The 13,388-nt window shown below is 32.6% G+C and overlaps 1 protein-coding gene across 2 annotated transcripts in view; it reads left to right on the top strand.

Moving 5' to 3' along the window:
* LOC107439658 (uncharacterized) overlaps positions 1-8,947 on the top strand; it is a 19,531-nt gene extending 10,584 nt beyond the window's left edge. For both annotated transcript variants that reach the window (XM_043052138.2, XM_043052135.2), the window contains exons 11-14: positions 1,741-1,776; positions 3,385-3,585; positions 5,591-5,803; positions 8,269-8,947. In XM_043052138.2, the coding sequence (XP_042908072.1) occupies positions 1,741-1,776; positions 3,385-3,585; positions 5,591-5,803; positions 8,269-8,912 (1,094 nt within the window). In that variant the 3' untranslated portion in view covers positions 8,913-8,947. The remainder of the gene's footprint in view (positions 1-1,740; positions 1,777-3,384; positions 3,586-5,590; positions 5,804-8,268) is intronic.
* Positions 8,948-13,388: the final 4,441 nt, after the last annotated feature.

The following is a 13,388-nucleotide window of genomic DNA, read 5'->3' as shown; positions in this document are numbered from 1 at the left end:
AAATTGATATGAAGTACTGAAATGATATATATATATATATATATATACTGAAGAGCCAAAAAAACTGGTATACCTACCTAATATCGTGTAGGGCTCCCGCGAGCACGCAGAAGTGCCGCTATACGACGTGGCATGGATTCGATCAATGTGTGAAGTAGTGCTGGAGATAATTGACACCATGAATCCTGCAGGACTGTCCATCAAACTAGTGGGAGTAAGAAGGGGTGGGGATATCTTCTGAACATCACTTTGCAAAGCATCTTAAATATGTTCAATAATGTTCATGTCTGGGGATTTTGGTGACTAGCGGAAGTGTCTAAATTCGGAAGAGTGCTCTTGGATTCACTCCCAGACATGAACATTATTGAACATATTTGGGATATTGTTAAAATTACCGAGAAAACATGGAAAATAATAAAGATTAATGAAAAGAAAAGAAGAAAAATTACTAAAATAAAATATTTTTAAAAAAATATTTTTTTTTAAAAAAAATTAAAAAGCCGGAAAACAGAATAATGAAAAAATATAGTATCTTCATTAGCTCATACGATTATAACCGCAAAAAGGAGTGCTTGTTATTGTATCAATATATCGGAAGCAAAATGTATCAATAAAATAGTGTGAGGAGCATTCAAAAAAATTGAAATGAAAATAGAACACATTAAGAGAAAAAAAAACATATCAAGCAAAAAAACAGAAAATAAAATTTAAAGAAAATAAAGAACAAAACACAAAATGAAGTCTGTAAAGCGAGTAGTGAATTCAAATGAACTTACGCGTACCGGAATCTTTCAAGAATGATTTAAAATATTTTCGTAATAAAAGATTGCCAGATAACAAAATATGAAAACAGAAGCGCAAATAGAGATAAGAAGCTAAAATAGAGAGATCTTTTATTGCGCATTCTTACCGCAGAAACGAAGCTTGTTTGATATGTTAGTTACCTTGGATTTGCCCGAAAATGGATGTGCTCAAGGTAATAATATTATGTTGGATAATTTAAAGTTTAAAATCAATAAGGTTGATATTTAATTATATAATTTTTATGATCACGCTACCAATATTTATTTCCCATAGTAAACTCCAGATTCAAGTGATGGGGCAAACTTATCCTCGTAAGTGATTTTTTTAAGGAACTCTTCCGTTGTATGCAGGAGAAAACTACGAAAGCCTCCGTCTGTTTGCACGACATAGCAAGAAGATTCTATCCAATGATCTGTCTATAACTGGCGTTATTTTACATCAGTGATGTAGTCAGCCGGGAGTAGGTATATAAATGAAGTGGCATAGTCTAGATTCAAAACTAAGTCTCGTTTCGTTGCTAGAGTAAAAAGTCAAAAACAAGAAAAAAGTTAGGCCTCAGTAGGATTTTGGAAAAAATAAAAAAATTTTTTTAACTTTCTGTACTTATTTAATTTTGCCAAAAAGCTCCTTAATATTTTAAAATTATGTATTCAAAAGTTTATAAGTGGGAAAAATATTAAATTTTTCATTTTTGTGCAGCGTTTTGACTTGTATTTCCAAAGAAACGTTCAACACATACTACTCGAAGCTAGATTATTAGGTTATATTACTTAAAATTTAAATTTCATTACATTCTTTGCAAACGTATGCTTGATTCGTTTTATTACACAGTTTTTTCTATTTAATTTAACTCAATAAACAATTTTCATAATCGATTTTAGGGACGTTTTTTTTTCCTTCAAAACACGAATTTTTTTTTCTTTCTTTTTTTTTCAGAAATCACTACGACAACTCCAGTAACGGAACCAGAAGGTAATTATAAAATGTTACTTACATTAAAATCAATAATATTTTTGACTAGATTTTAAGAAAAAAAATCACTCAAAATTGTTTTTCCTTATTTCTATATATTAAAACGTTGGTGAGAAAGTCCCCAAAGCAGCCCACAAATGATGCCACTATAAATCAAATCGATACGTGTGTTAGATATTGCAGACTTTCAAACTGTGTTCATCAAAATTTGTCAGGATATTTTAATTATGATTCACTGATATACATCAAAATTTTAGTTATAAGTTTTGAGCCGAAAAAATATTTTGAAGAAGTGCGAAAATTTCTTTCGCTAGTTAAAAACTTTATTTACAGACAAATCCATCGTTCAAAATCAGAAATGGCATAAAAAGTATTACTAAAGTGGTTAATTGGTTTTGTCTGATCCGTAATTAGTTTGTTGAGTGCATGGTGATTGCGTCAAAAAACTTAACCCTTTGCGGTCATATTAAATTTATGCATGGGTGTCATGCTGGTCAGAATAACTTTTCGTTGAGCGAACAGTAATACTTAATATGCAAAATTATGAAGGAAAAAAATTATAATTTCTTTTTCAAACTTTAGATATATGTAACACAATAATATGTTTTAAATTTTATGTAAAAATTATATTTTATTTTTCTCTATCATGTGGTATCTTTTAAAACGGTCTCCAATATGAAGCCCTGGTTTTCGAGAACATGTGCATTAGTCTGGCATCTTCCGCCCTTAATTTTTCTGTTTGAACAAACAGAACAATCTTGACTCTTTACATCTTCACCAGTGCCGCAATATATGTAGTTTGTCATTAAGCTGTGGCTTAACATCTTTGCTGTGGTGGCTGAGAGTAGACATACGACTGTAACGGTAAAAAGGCGTTGGTGGCAGAGAGTAGACATACTACCGCAGAGGGTTAAAAAAGATCCTAAAATATGTATCGGACAACCGTAAAATGTAGCTGCAGGAGAGATCTAACACACTAAAAGTATCAAAAGACAGTCTTTACAATATGAATGGATATAAATTTTTTTTTCTCGATATAGATGCCACGTTTGCTTACAGTGGAACAAAAACAACAGCGTGTAGCTTGCCTATTCATCCATTTTTCCATATAGGCGATCTTCCATATAGGCGTTATTAGTCTTTGATTGACCGTCTTGTATGAATCCTGAATGCTCTGAGTGCGTACTAGGCATGATTCTTTATCGCCTTCAAGAGATCATTGCCAAACAAGACCACTTTTTTTAATACTCAGTCAAAAATGCATCAGAAGATTTCCAATTTCTGTTTGAATGCTGGTTTCTATTGGATCGTAAAACTAGTTAATTAAACTGATTCTTCTTTTACCTGACATGGTAACCTCGAAAACCTGACATTCGCTTATCTGACATGACATTTAAAAATATTTTTATCAGCAAATAAGACTTCTCAGTTCAACCTAACACTTAATTGCTAGTTCTTACTCCCCATATCATTATCTCACCCATCAAAGATTCAGCTTAGAGGGGTGGTGGCTGAAATCCAGGTGCATCTAAACGTGGATGAATCTCCCAAGATACCCTTTGTTATAGATAGATTGACATGTATTAACGCTTTGTTTCTATGTAACAGATGAAGGCAAATTCCACTGTCCATTCCCCCATGGGCGCTATCCTGATCCTGAAGACTGTTCACAATTCTATTCATGTAGTTTCTCCAAAGCGACACTTGAGAAGTGTGATAATGGCACTCTCTACGATGAAAGGAAAGAGCAGTGTATCGAAGCTAAATACGTAAAATGTGGTGACAGACCTGGTGGTATTGATGAAGGTGGTGAGTAAATTTTATTGACGTCTAATTCTCTAAAATTCCTTTTTTTTTCCTTAAAACTTTTTCAAATGGTTGTGTTTTTAAAAGCATACTGTATGTTCTAACTGCTTCGGAAAATCTATTATAACATCCCTTACAAAAATGTAAGGTGTTTTTGAGATTTATTTCAGGTTGTTTTAAGGGAACACAGAACGCTCAAAATAAAAAAAGTGCAATTCTCTAATTGCAATTGACGTCAAAAGTGCAATTGACGTCTAATTCTCTACAATTGCTTTTTTTTCATTAAATTTTTTCAATTGGTTGTGTTTTTAAAAACATACTGTATGTTCAAACTGCTTCGGAAACTCTATTTATGATATTCCTTACGAAAATGTAAGGTGTTTATGAGGTTTATTTCAGGTGTTTTAGGGACACAACAGAATGCTCAAAACAAAAAAGTGCAATTCTCTTATTGCAATTGACGTCAAAAGTGCAATTGGCGTCTAATTCTCTACAATTGCTTTTTTTCATTAAACGTTTTTAAAATATTGTGTTTTTAAAAAACATACTGTATGTTCAAAACTGCTTCGAAAAATCTATTTCTTACCAAAATGTAAAGTGTTTTTGAGGTTTATTTCAGGTTGTTTTAAGAGAACACAGGACGCTCAAAACAAAAAAAATGCAATTCTTATTAGATCATTTTCAAATTTTATTGGTAACTTTAATAGAAGTCTGTGTACAATGTCTTAAAAAAAATAAATATCAGTTTTAAAGCAGTTAAAAGTGTGATTTTTAATTGTTGATAAGTAAAAAGTTCCTTGCGAACGAATTACATTTTCGCCTAAATATGCTATTTATAGGTCTTAAAATAAATTTAAGTTTTTATGGTAACCGTATAAAAATATAACGTACCTAGGTGTTAAATCTTTATTTTGTCCCCAAAAATTTCTCCTAAAAATACACTTCAATTATGTTTGTTCAATCATTAAAAAATAAAATTAAGATATTTAGTTAATCAAATGCATTTGAAAATTAAACAAGACATGCTGAAGAGTTTCTGAAATTTTTCTTTATAAAAATAAAACAAAATCTGATGCGAAGAAACTTTCTGCTGTTGTGAGAACATTGAAAATTTTAATTACGAAAAAAGCAACTTTGTCTTAAAGAAAACTACGTATTCATGTATAGATTTTAACAAATTCATATTTTTATAACTCGATAAGAAAAACTCAGATAGAAGCACGATTGGTGCATATTACTTAGTAAAGTGAGAATTTTTTTAATGTTTAAAAAAATTAAATAATGGATTTTTGAAGTATTTGTCTCCTTCTGAAGATCTAGTGTCCCCTTAAGGTGTTAAAGTTGATTTGAGGTTTATTTAAAGTTGACTTCAACAAAGAACATAAAATAATCGACCACCCAAAGTGTATGAAATTGTTTTATTCAGATTTAAGGTATTTTTGAAACAGATAAAAATCTACCTCAGAGCAACCAGCTTAAAGAAGTTGTTTTTGAAGTTATTTTTTACACTTCAAGCAAACAAGTATATTAGAGGTGTGAATAATTTCACCCAATTTCAACTAAAAGTATTACCGAGCTATATGAGGGTCAAAATCGTGATGTGGTGTCTTCGGATCATCCTCAGGGATGTTTCCCAAACCGACGCCAATAGCCCATTGTGCAGCTCTAGTGCAACGTAAATATAGTACCTACCTACCTTCAAAACCAATTATTGATAAATTTTTGTATATGAATGAGAAAAAAAACATGTTTCAAACTACTTATTTTGGAACAAATATAATTCCAATAGTCCAACAGATTTTTTTAGTGATTTTTAGACTGTTTTTGTAATCAAAAAATACAAAAATATATTTGTGTTTGTAATTACAGCGTTGGAAAAAAATGCATATAAAAGGGACGCTGGCCTCCCATCTGCGTCAAAGTGTTAAATATAAAAAAAAATTGCATTTTATAAAATTAAAAATACATTGCTAAACAATTCTCATTGAAAGTTGGTTTTTTGTTTTAGGTGAGGACGAAACTAAAGAAAAGAAAGAAGAATTCCGTTGCCCGTATGTATGGGGAACATTCCCTCATCCAGACGATTGTTCCAAGTACATCATTTGCATTTTTGACGTTCCCACTGTCTTCAGCTGCAAGAAAACAGAACTCTTCCACGCAAAGTACAGAAGATGCTTTCCGTCCGAGATGGTCACTTGTGACTACAGAATCAACCCTGATGGTAGTTTAACCTTTGTCGCTAAATTGTAATGTTTATCAAATCAATAACCGACATGATACAGATTTTTGTTTCAAATTGTCGACCCTTGGTTATCCAACTATAAACGATCTTAACTTTCTTCAGCTCTTTTAGTGCGAAGAATACTATAAACAAGTAAGGAAGAAAAAAACAAATCTTTATAGAGTGATAAATATTAAGTTTTTGATGAAACAAAGAGAAATTCTTCAGACAACAGGAGTAAAATGGGAAAAACCCCTCTCAAGATCCTGTGGTACATGAAGTAAATAAGAACATGTAGTTTTGGGGGGGAAATCATGAATAAGGGGGGGGGGCTGATCGTACTTAATTTGTTTTTCAACCGCTTCCATGTTTCTCATAGACATGTATAGTGTGGCTTTGAGGAGAACTCCTCCAGACTGAAAGTCTCGGGCTGTCTGCTGCTATGGTAACAAGCGAGAGCACATTTCCAATGCGGGATAAATGAAGGAAAGAGGGTGCGGATTGGTTTACTCACGAGGACCTACTCTAAGATTAAGACAAAACTATTCACCCCACACCCCTATTCGAAGTGACCTTTCCTCGTAGGCATAGTACCCGCCACGGCGCGAGACGGGTGTCTGGAAGAATTCTCCTTAAAGCTGCACTATATTTTGTTGCTGATTACGCTAGGGAATAAGTTTTTCTTCTGTTTCATGAGACTTTTCAACGGATGTTCGATATTTTCACGTCACTGATTTCAAATCTGCAATCGATTTCTCCCTAAAAGATACAGCTTTTTTCTTTTCTTAAAAAGCTACATTTTTAAGACTATTTTTTTGTCTAAATGTACAACTTCAAAAACGTTCTATATAACAGGGGGTCGATCAGTGTTACAACATAGGGGAAGTAGGGCTCAACATCAGGATTAAAATTGCATTGAAATTCATGCATGCAAATGTCGTCATACGCCACTAGGATCACCTTAGTTTAAATTTTAAATTAGTTATGAAAATAAAACAGAATTTAATATGAGCATTTTCATCCGGTCCATAGCATCGTTTTAATGGTTCAGGGGGTTGACCTATAATATGCTAACTAATTAGTGCAGACGATATTTTAAGCTACAAAATTAGACACAAAAACGTGCTCAGAATAAATATGCATTTTTTCCGACGAATTTGGATTCCTGACCCTCAAAATATAGGGAGTACTCCTAATAGTTTATTTAATCAAGAGCACAATCCAAAGTTTGGATTCCTAATGTAAATTTTGGTTTTCGCGTATCATGCTATATTTCGAGAACGTTTTAAGGGAATTGAGAAATTCTTGCACGCTATTTTAAAATTCGTTTATTCGCAGATAATTCTATACAAAAAATAAGCTTTAATAATTTTTTAACGTTTTATTTTTATTAAGTAATAGTCGAAACAACCTTGAATTGCAAGGTATACAATTATTTTAAATTAATGAATGTAATTTTAAGTTGCAAAATACAAAATTGGAGCAAAATTCGAATAGTAAGTGAGAAATTGAATTTGAAATGTACGACTTTTATAAAATTCGATTTCTTAGGAACTATTCGTTCGGTTTTGCTGAGGTTTTGTATTTTGCAACTTCAAATTATATTTCTTTAAAATGGTGAAAAGAAATTTTATACCTTCAAAATTGTTGGACTATTATTAAATAAAATAATAAATAGTCATTAAAAATTATATTTTGCATGGAATTATCTTTGAATCAATTTTATAATTGAGTGCAAAAATCGGATTATTAGATCAAAATTTATTCAGAATGATTCGTATTTTTCCCATTGACAAATACTTAAGGTATTAACCGAAGATTTTATAATGCTTAGCACATAATTGTACTTGCACTACTGAACTTGAAAATTGTGTTTGTGGAATTACTTTTTACAATTTTCAACAGGTAAAGGGAGCAAAATTATCTTTTCAGAAACATTTGATGCTCTCTTTCTAATCTTAGACTAAAGAGAAATTAAACAAAAAAAAACTTGCTTATTTTATTAGTTTATGGTGACACTGGAAAATGCACATCAATCGTTGAGAAACATCATCGCTCTTTATCTTTAAATAAACTGGTTCTTAATTTTCTAACCCATCTCTCTTTTAATCTGATAGATGTTTTTTCCCATTCATCAACTTTTAAAAATTTTGTATATTTTTTTCTTCCCTTAAATACTACTATGCGACCATTCATATACATAGTATTTTACTCCATTTTTTTAAAAAGTGATGCGGCTGTTTAACACTAGTTATCAAATAATATATAAGTAGTAGTAGCATTGGTAAAAAATTTTAATGTAGAAAAGTGTGAACATATTTAAGAACTGCTTAGAAGGCATAACTATATCAAAATACAAAAGCGATGTATTAAAAATTAGGCTTTTCAAAATTCTTGAATATTGTGTTTTATAAGAAAGCATAATGTTCTAAAATATTATAAATTCAAACCTTATTCCTTTTTAGACCTAATCCTTCCACCAAAGCTGTCAACTCAAGAAATGACGAGCCCTACAACTCCACCAACCACCACTCCGACTACAACTACAACGCCAACAACAACTACTACACCCACTACAACTACCACTCCGACTACAACAACTACTCCGACTACAACAACCACTCCGACTACGACAACTACTCCAATTACTACAACAACTACTCCAATTACTACAACAACTACTCCAATTACTACAACAACTACTCCTACTACAACAACCACTCCTACTACAACAACCACTCCTACTACAACAACCACTCCTACTACAACAACCACTCCTACAACAACAACTACTCCTACTACGACTACCACTCCAACTCCGACCACTACTCCTTTCATTAGCACTAAAAAACCGAATACTCCACCACCCACTGACTGTGACGAAGACGATGTTGACTGTATACATGACAAAACAAAAGATGTGAAAGGTTGGTTTGACTGTCCTGAACGTTACGGTCACTTCCCTCATGGTGCGAGTCATCAGCTCTTCATTCACTGTGATAACTGGACACCGTTCATCAAGAGGTGTGCTGAAAACACTGCATTCTCCCCGAAATATCTTGTCTGTATGTGGATTGGAAAACCTCTTCCAACCCGTCCACCAAAATAGATGGTGAATAAAATATTTATAATTTGAAGTAAAAATTATCTCGTCTTTTTTAATCACACAATTTAAACTTCCAAAACAAAGGCTACTATTTCAAAGTCTAAGTACTATATCACTTAGAATAAGTAAAATACTCCCGCTATAGACCATTGTGGGCTAACTACAGTGGTTAAGGCTCCCCAATTTCGTGACCAATGGCATTATTGTGGCAATGTGGTCAACATTGGCAAAGACCATTTTTACTTCCCAGACGAGCTGAAATTCTCTCGTCTCTTTTAAACGCACAATTTAAATTTCCAAAACAAAGGCTACTATTTCTAAGTCTAAGATTTTGTTGTTAATTTACGTCGCACTAGAGCTGCACAATGGGCTATTGGCGACGGTCTGGGAAACACCCCGGAGGATGATCCGAAGACATGCCATCACAATTTTGATCCTCTGCGGAGGGGATGGCACCCCCGCCTCGGTAGCCCGACGACCTGCGCGCGAAGTCGAGCACTTTACGGTAGCACAGTTTAACGAGGACCAATACCACACACCCTCGGTCCCTACGCAGACTGATCCAAGTGGTCACCCACCCGCACACTGACCGTAGCCAGTGATGCTTGACTTCGGTGATCTGCTGGGAACCGTGTCTTAACGATCGGTCCACTGTGGGACTTCTAAGTCTAAGAATTCTATTACTTAGAATAAGTAAAGCATTCCCGCAGCAGACCATTGTGGGTTAACTATAACATTACGGCTCCACAATATCGTGAACCAACGGCATGATTTTGGCAATGTGTTCAGTTTTCACACAGATCGTTTTTACTTCCCAGTCAAGCTGGTATCCATCGATATGAAGCTGGGTGGGCTTCAAGCTACCACAAGGGACCGAACCCAGTTCTTGACAATGAGGTTCAGTGCCTCAACCACTGAGCCATCACTGCTTATTGGAGTATTTCGCATTTTTATGCCAAACGTAGCTCCTAGTTTTATGCATGCTATTTGGTCCAAAGTGTGTCAGTTTTAATTGTAGTGTACTGAAATTTGATTTGTAAGCTTGTTCCGGGTAGAAAAATTCCGGTAGCTGGTAACTAACTGTTACCTCTGCACATCCCTCGTTGTAACCATATTAACTTAAAGAGGGTAAAAATATTGCAATAAAAGCATTACTTTTTATAGTGGAAATATTAGATTAATTTTTAAACTCTGTGTTAAAAGTTAATGAAAGTAATTAAGTTATATTTAAAATTATTAAACAGTATTTTCTATTTTACTTTATCTATAAAGACAACGCATCTGGAATAAAATAAATTTGTCAAAAGAGTGGTCGGAAGTTTGGGTCCCTTAATTTTTATTTCAGTTTTTGCATAATTGGCAATATCTAGGAGAAATTTTTAGATAAATACAAAGTTCGTTTATTCGAAGATAATTATTTCCATGCAAGAATAACTATTTATGATTATTCATTATTTTTTAAGGAATAGTTCTGAATTGTTAGGTTACAAATTTTTACAAAATTCGAGTGAAATGTGTCTAATAATTTCCAAGAAAGGAAATTTAAAAAACATGGCCTTTTCCACAATCTTGTAACACAGAAGCTATTCGACTGATTTCACTCATTCTTTAAAAAAAAATTACAAAGAGAAAATCGAGAAAAAATTTATAAACCTCGATATTCAAACATTTTTACTATTACCAAATAAAATCATAAAAAGTAATAAATAATTGTTACATTAGATCTAAAGTTAATCAGGTTGATCCATTTTTTTGCACACTGCTCAGTGAATAAAAAAATGGGAAAAAAAGGGTGGGGGGAAAGATAACACCCAGAAAAAAAAATTTCTAATAAAAACCAATCCTAAAAACCAATCTTAATTTTTCAAAGGGTTTATCTCAAATATGCTAATTAAATAGTACTTATTACTAATAAAGTTCCAGAATCATACGCAAAAACGTATTTTCCCTGAATAAACACACCTTTATTGATGAGTTTGGTTTTTTAATTACCAAAATATGGAGAATTGTTGAAATTTGGAAAATATAGTCCCAATGATCAGAAAATTTACGGAATGTTTATGCCCCTGTTAATCTTAATTTCACCTTTAATGAATTTCGCCATGGCTCAAAAACTATTCGAACGAGTGTGGAATTTTTGGCAAATAAAAATCATGAAAAAAAAGTTTTTCCCAAGAATATAATTTTACGTAAAAAATGAAATTTTTTATAATTATTTATTATTTTCTTTCATAACAATCAAAAATTTTGAAATTTTTGGGTACACAAATTTATACATCATTTAATTGAATGTAATTTTAAATGTCAAATTTCCAAATTTAAACGAAATCTGTAGAAAAACAATTGAAAAATGAAAAGTTGAAAATACATTTTTTTAGTTTCATAATTCATGTTCATTAAACTATTCGACCAATTTCGCTTAAGTTTTGCATTATTTTTTTCTTCAAAATTACGTATTTTATAATGAGGCTAAATCTTGTGTACTTAACAATTCCTATTTTTTTCCGAATGCTGGTCCGTTTTTGAAAAATTGTGAAAAAATGACTCGTAATTTGTGAATATAAAATAAGCGTTCAGTCACATTCTTTCAACCAGGGTCCGCTTCTGTGAATTTGTGCAAATAGGGTCCGTTATTGCAAAAAAACTTTTTCAAGGAGTTTTTAAATTGTAAAGACATACAAGATTATGCTCAACACTGTAAAATTATAATTAAAAAAATAAAATTTTAAAAAATAAACAGCAATTGCAGCTACTAAATTAGCGATGCAACATACAAATATTTGGTATTTAGCCTATAATGCTAAATGCAGAATATTCATTTCGGATGAATAAAGGAGGATGCGTCTGCCGAAGACAAAATTTAGTTCGTTTACATCTGCCTTTCTTCCCTCCCCCCACTCCCTGGGAAGGGTTTATTCGATTAACAAAACAATAATGAAGATAACAAATTTGTGTAGGGTCCGATTAAAAGATAAATTATTTTGTGAAGGGTCCGTTTTTATGAAAAGATATTTTGTGTTAACGGACCCAAATTTCTTCCAAACAGGCCCCTGAAATGTTATTAAATAATTTTTTTGGAGGGGGGTTAATGGGTCTACTTCCCATTGGCCTCAGAAATGCCAGAATTGCTACTCTCTTATCGTTACCCAGTGAGCACCTATGGCTGAGCTACGGCGGTGGAGTAGCGTCGCCCACGTCATACAACCACAAACCCGTTTATAGGGCGGGTTACATTCACACAATCACACACAGAAGAAAGGACATACAACACAGAGAGAGAAAGAAACACCCATGTCCTGAGTGGGATTCGAACCCGAAACCATCGAATCCACAGTGAGGCACGCTAACCATTCGGCCACCTGGTCGACATGTTATTAAATATAGGAATAATAATAATAAATAATCATCAAAAAATTTTTATTTCATGTGTAAATTTCTTCAGTTAAATGAATTTTTTAAATGCGTGGGAAAATGTTTGGTTCACTTAAAAAGTTTCCGACACATGGCAAAATATGCGAAAAGGGAAAACTTTTTATACTTTCTCCTAATTAAACTATTTAAACCGTATTTCACAGATTGCATCATTTGATGGTCAAATATCCATCGAAAAAAAAGGGCATGTTTATTTAGAGACTTGTTCTTGTAACTGATTCCAGGGCTTCTACCTTCAACTAAATATACGTCTAAAATGACTGTTTTGAAGAAAAAACAACTATGGCGACAAATTTCGCCGAAATATAGGTAAAAACGGCTATTGTGCAATCAATTACTAAATATCTGCAACATTTTTTACCAATTCGCTAATAAATAAGAATCGATACATTTTTGCTATGTCCATTCCAGATACTATTTATCCACCTTTAATTTTTTTCATTTTTTCCCACTCTATTTGACCAATGTAATTACAATGGAATGTTTCATGCCACTGAAAGAGTGCTACAGCAGTGGATTTCAATAGGAAGGAATAATCTTCGGAACTACTGGAGTTTGCTTTATACACTTGCAAATTAATGTAAAATGTAACGAATTTAATTTAAAGCTAGAAAAAAAGTATAGTTGAATCTTCACAGGATTTTTTTTCCGTTCTTGTAAATAGGAGGTTTAGCACATATAAGTGTTCTTAGCCTGTTGTTTTTAATAAGGTAGTAAAATTTTAAGAATCGTTTTTAAAAAAAAATTGTTCATTTAATAATAATGCTATTTAAAACTTTGTTGCTTTAATGATTACATGTGAAATTTATTAGAACATATCTATCTATCTATCTTATTATATAAAACGCTAATACGTACGTATGTATGTATGTATCAATAAAACCGATGATATTTCTTTTCTCGCGCTGGCAACAGTTTTCATTTTTAATTGATTGGATTCGGCGCGCAAGAGCACGTAGTGAGCAACCAGATAACAATAACCAGAGTGAGCATTATCAGGTTGTTCAATTCAGATTCATGCACTAAAAACATGACAATATTTAATTT

This window comes from Parasteatoda tepidariorum, chromosome 8 (genome assembly GCF_043381705.1).
Source record: "Parasteatoda tepidariorum isolate YZ-2023 chromosome 8, CAS_Ptep_4.0, whole genome shotgun sequence".
In the NCBI taxonomy this organism is placed as follows: Eukaryota; Metazoa; Arthropoda; class Arachnida; order Araneae; family Theridiidae; genus Parasteatoda; species Parasteatoda tepidariorum.
The sequence above is the reverse complement of the archived record's forward strand: the minus strand, read 5'-3'. Positions and strand labels throughout refer to the sequence as shown.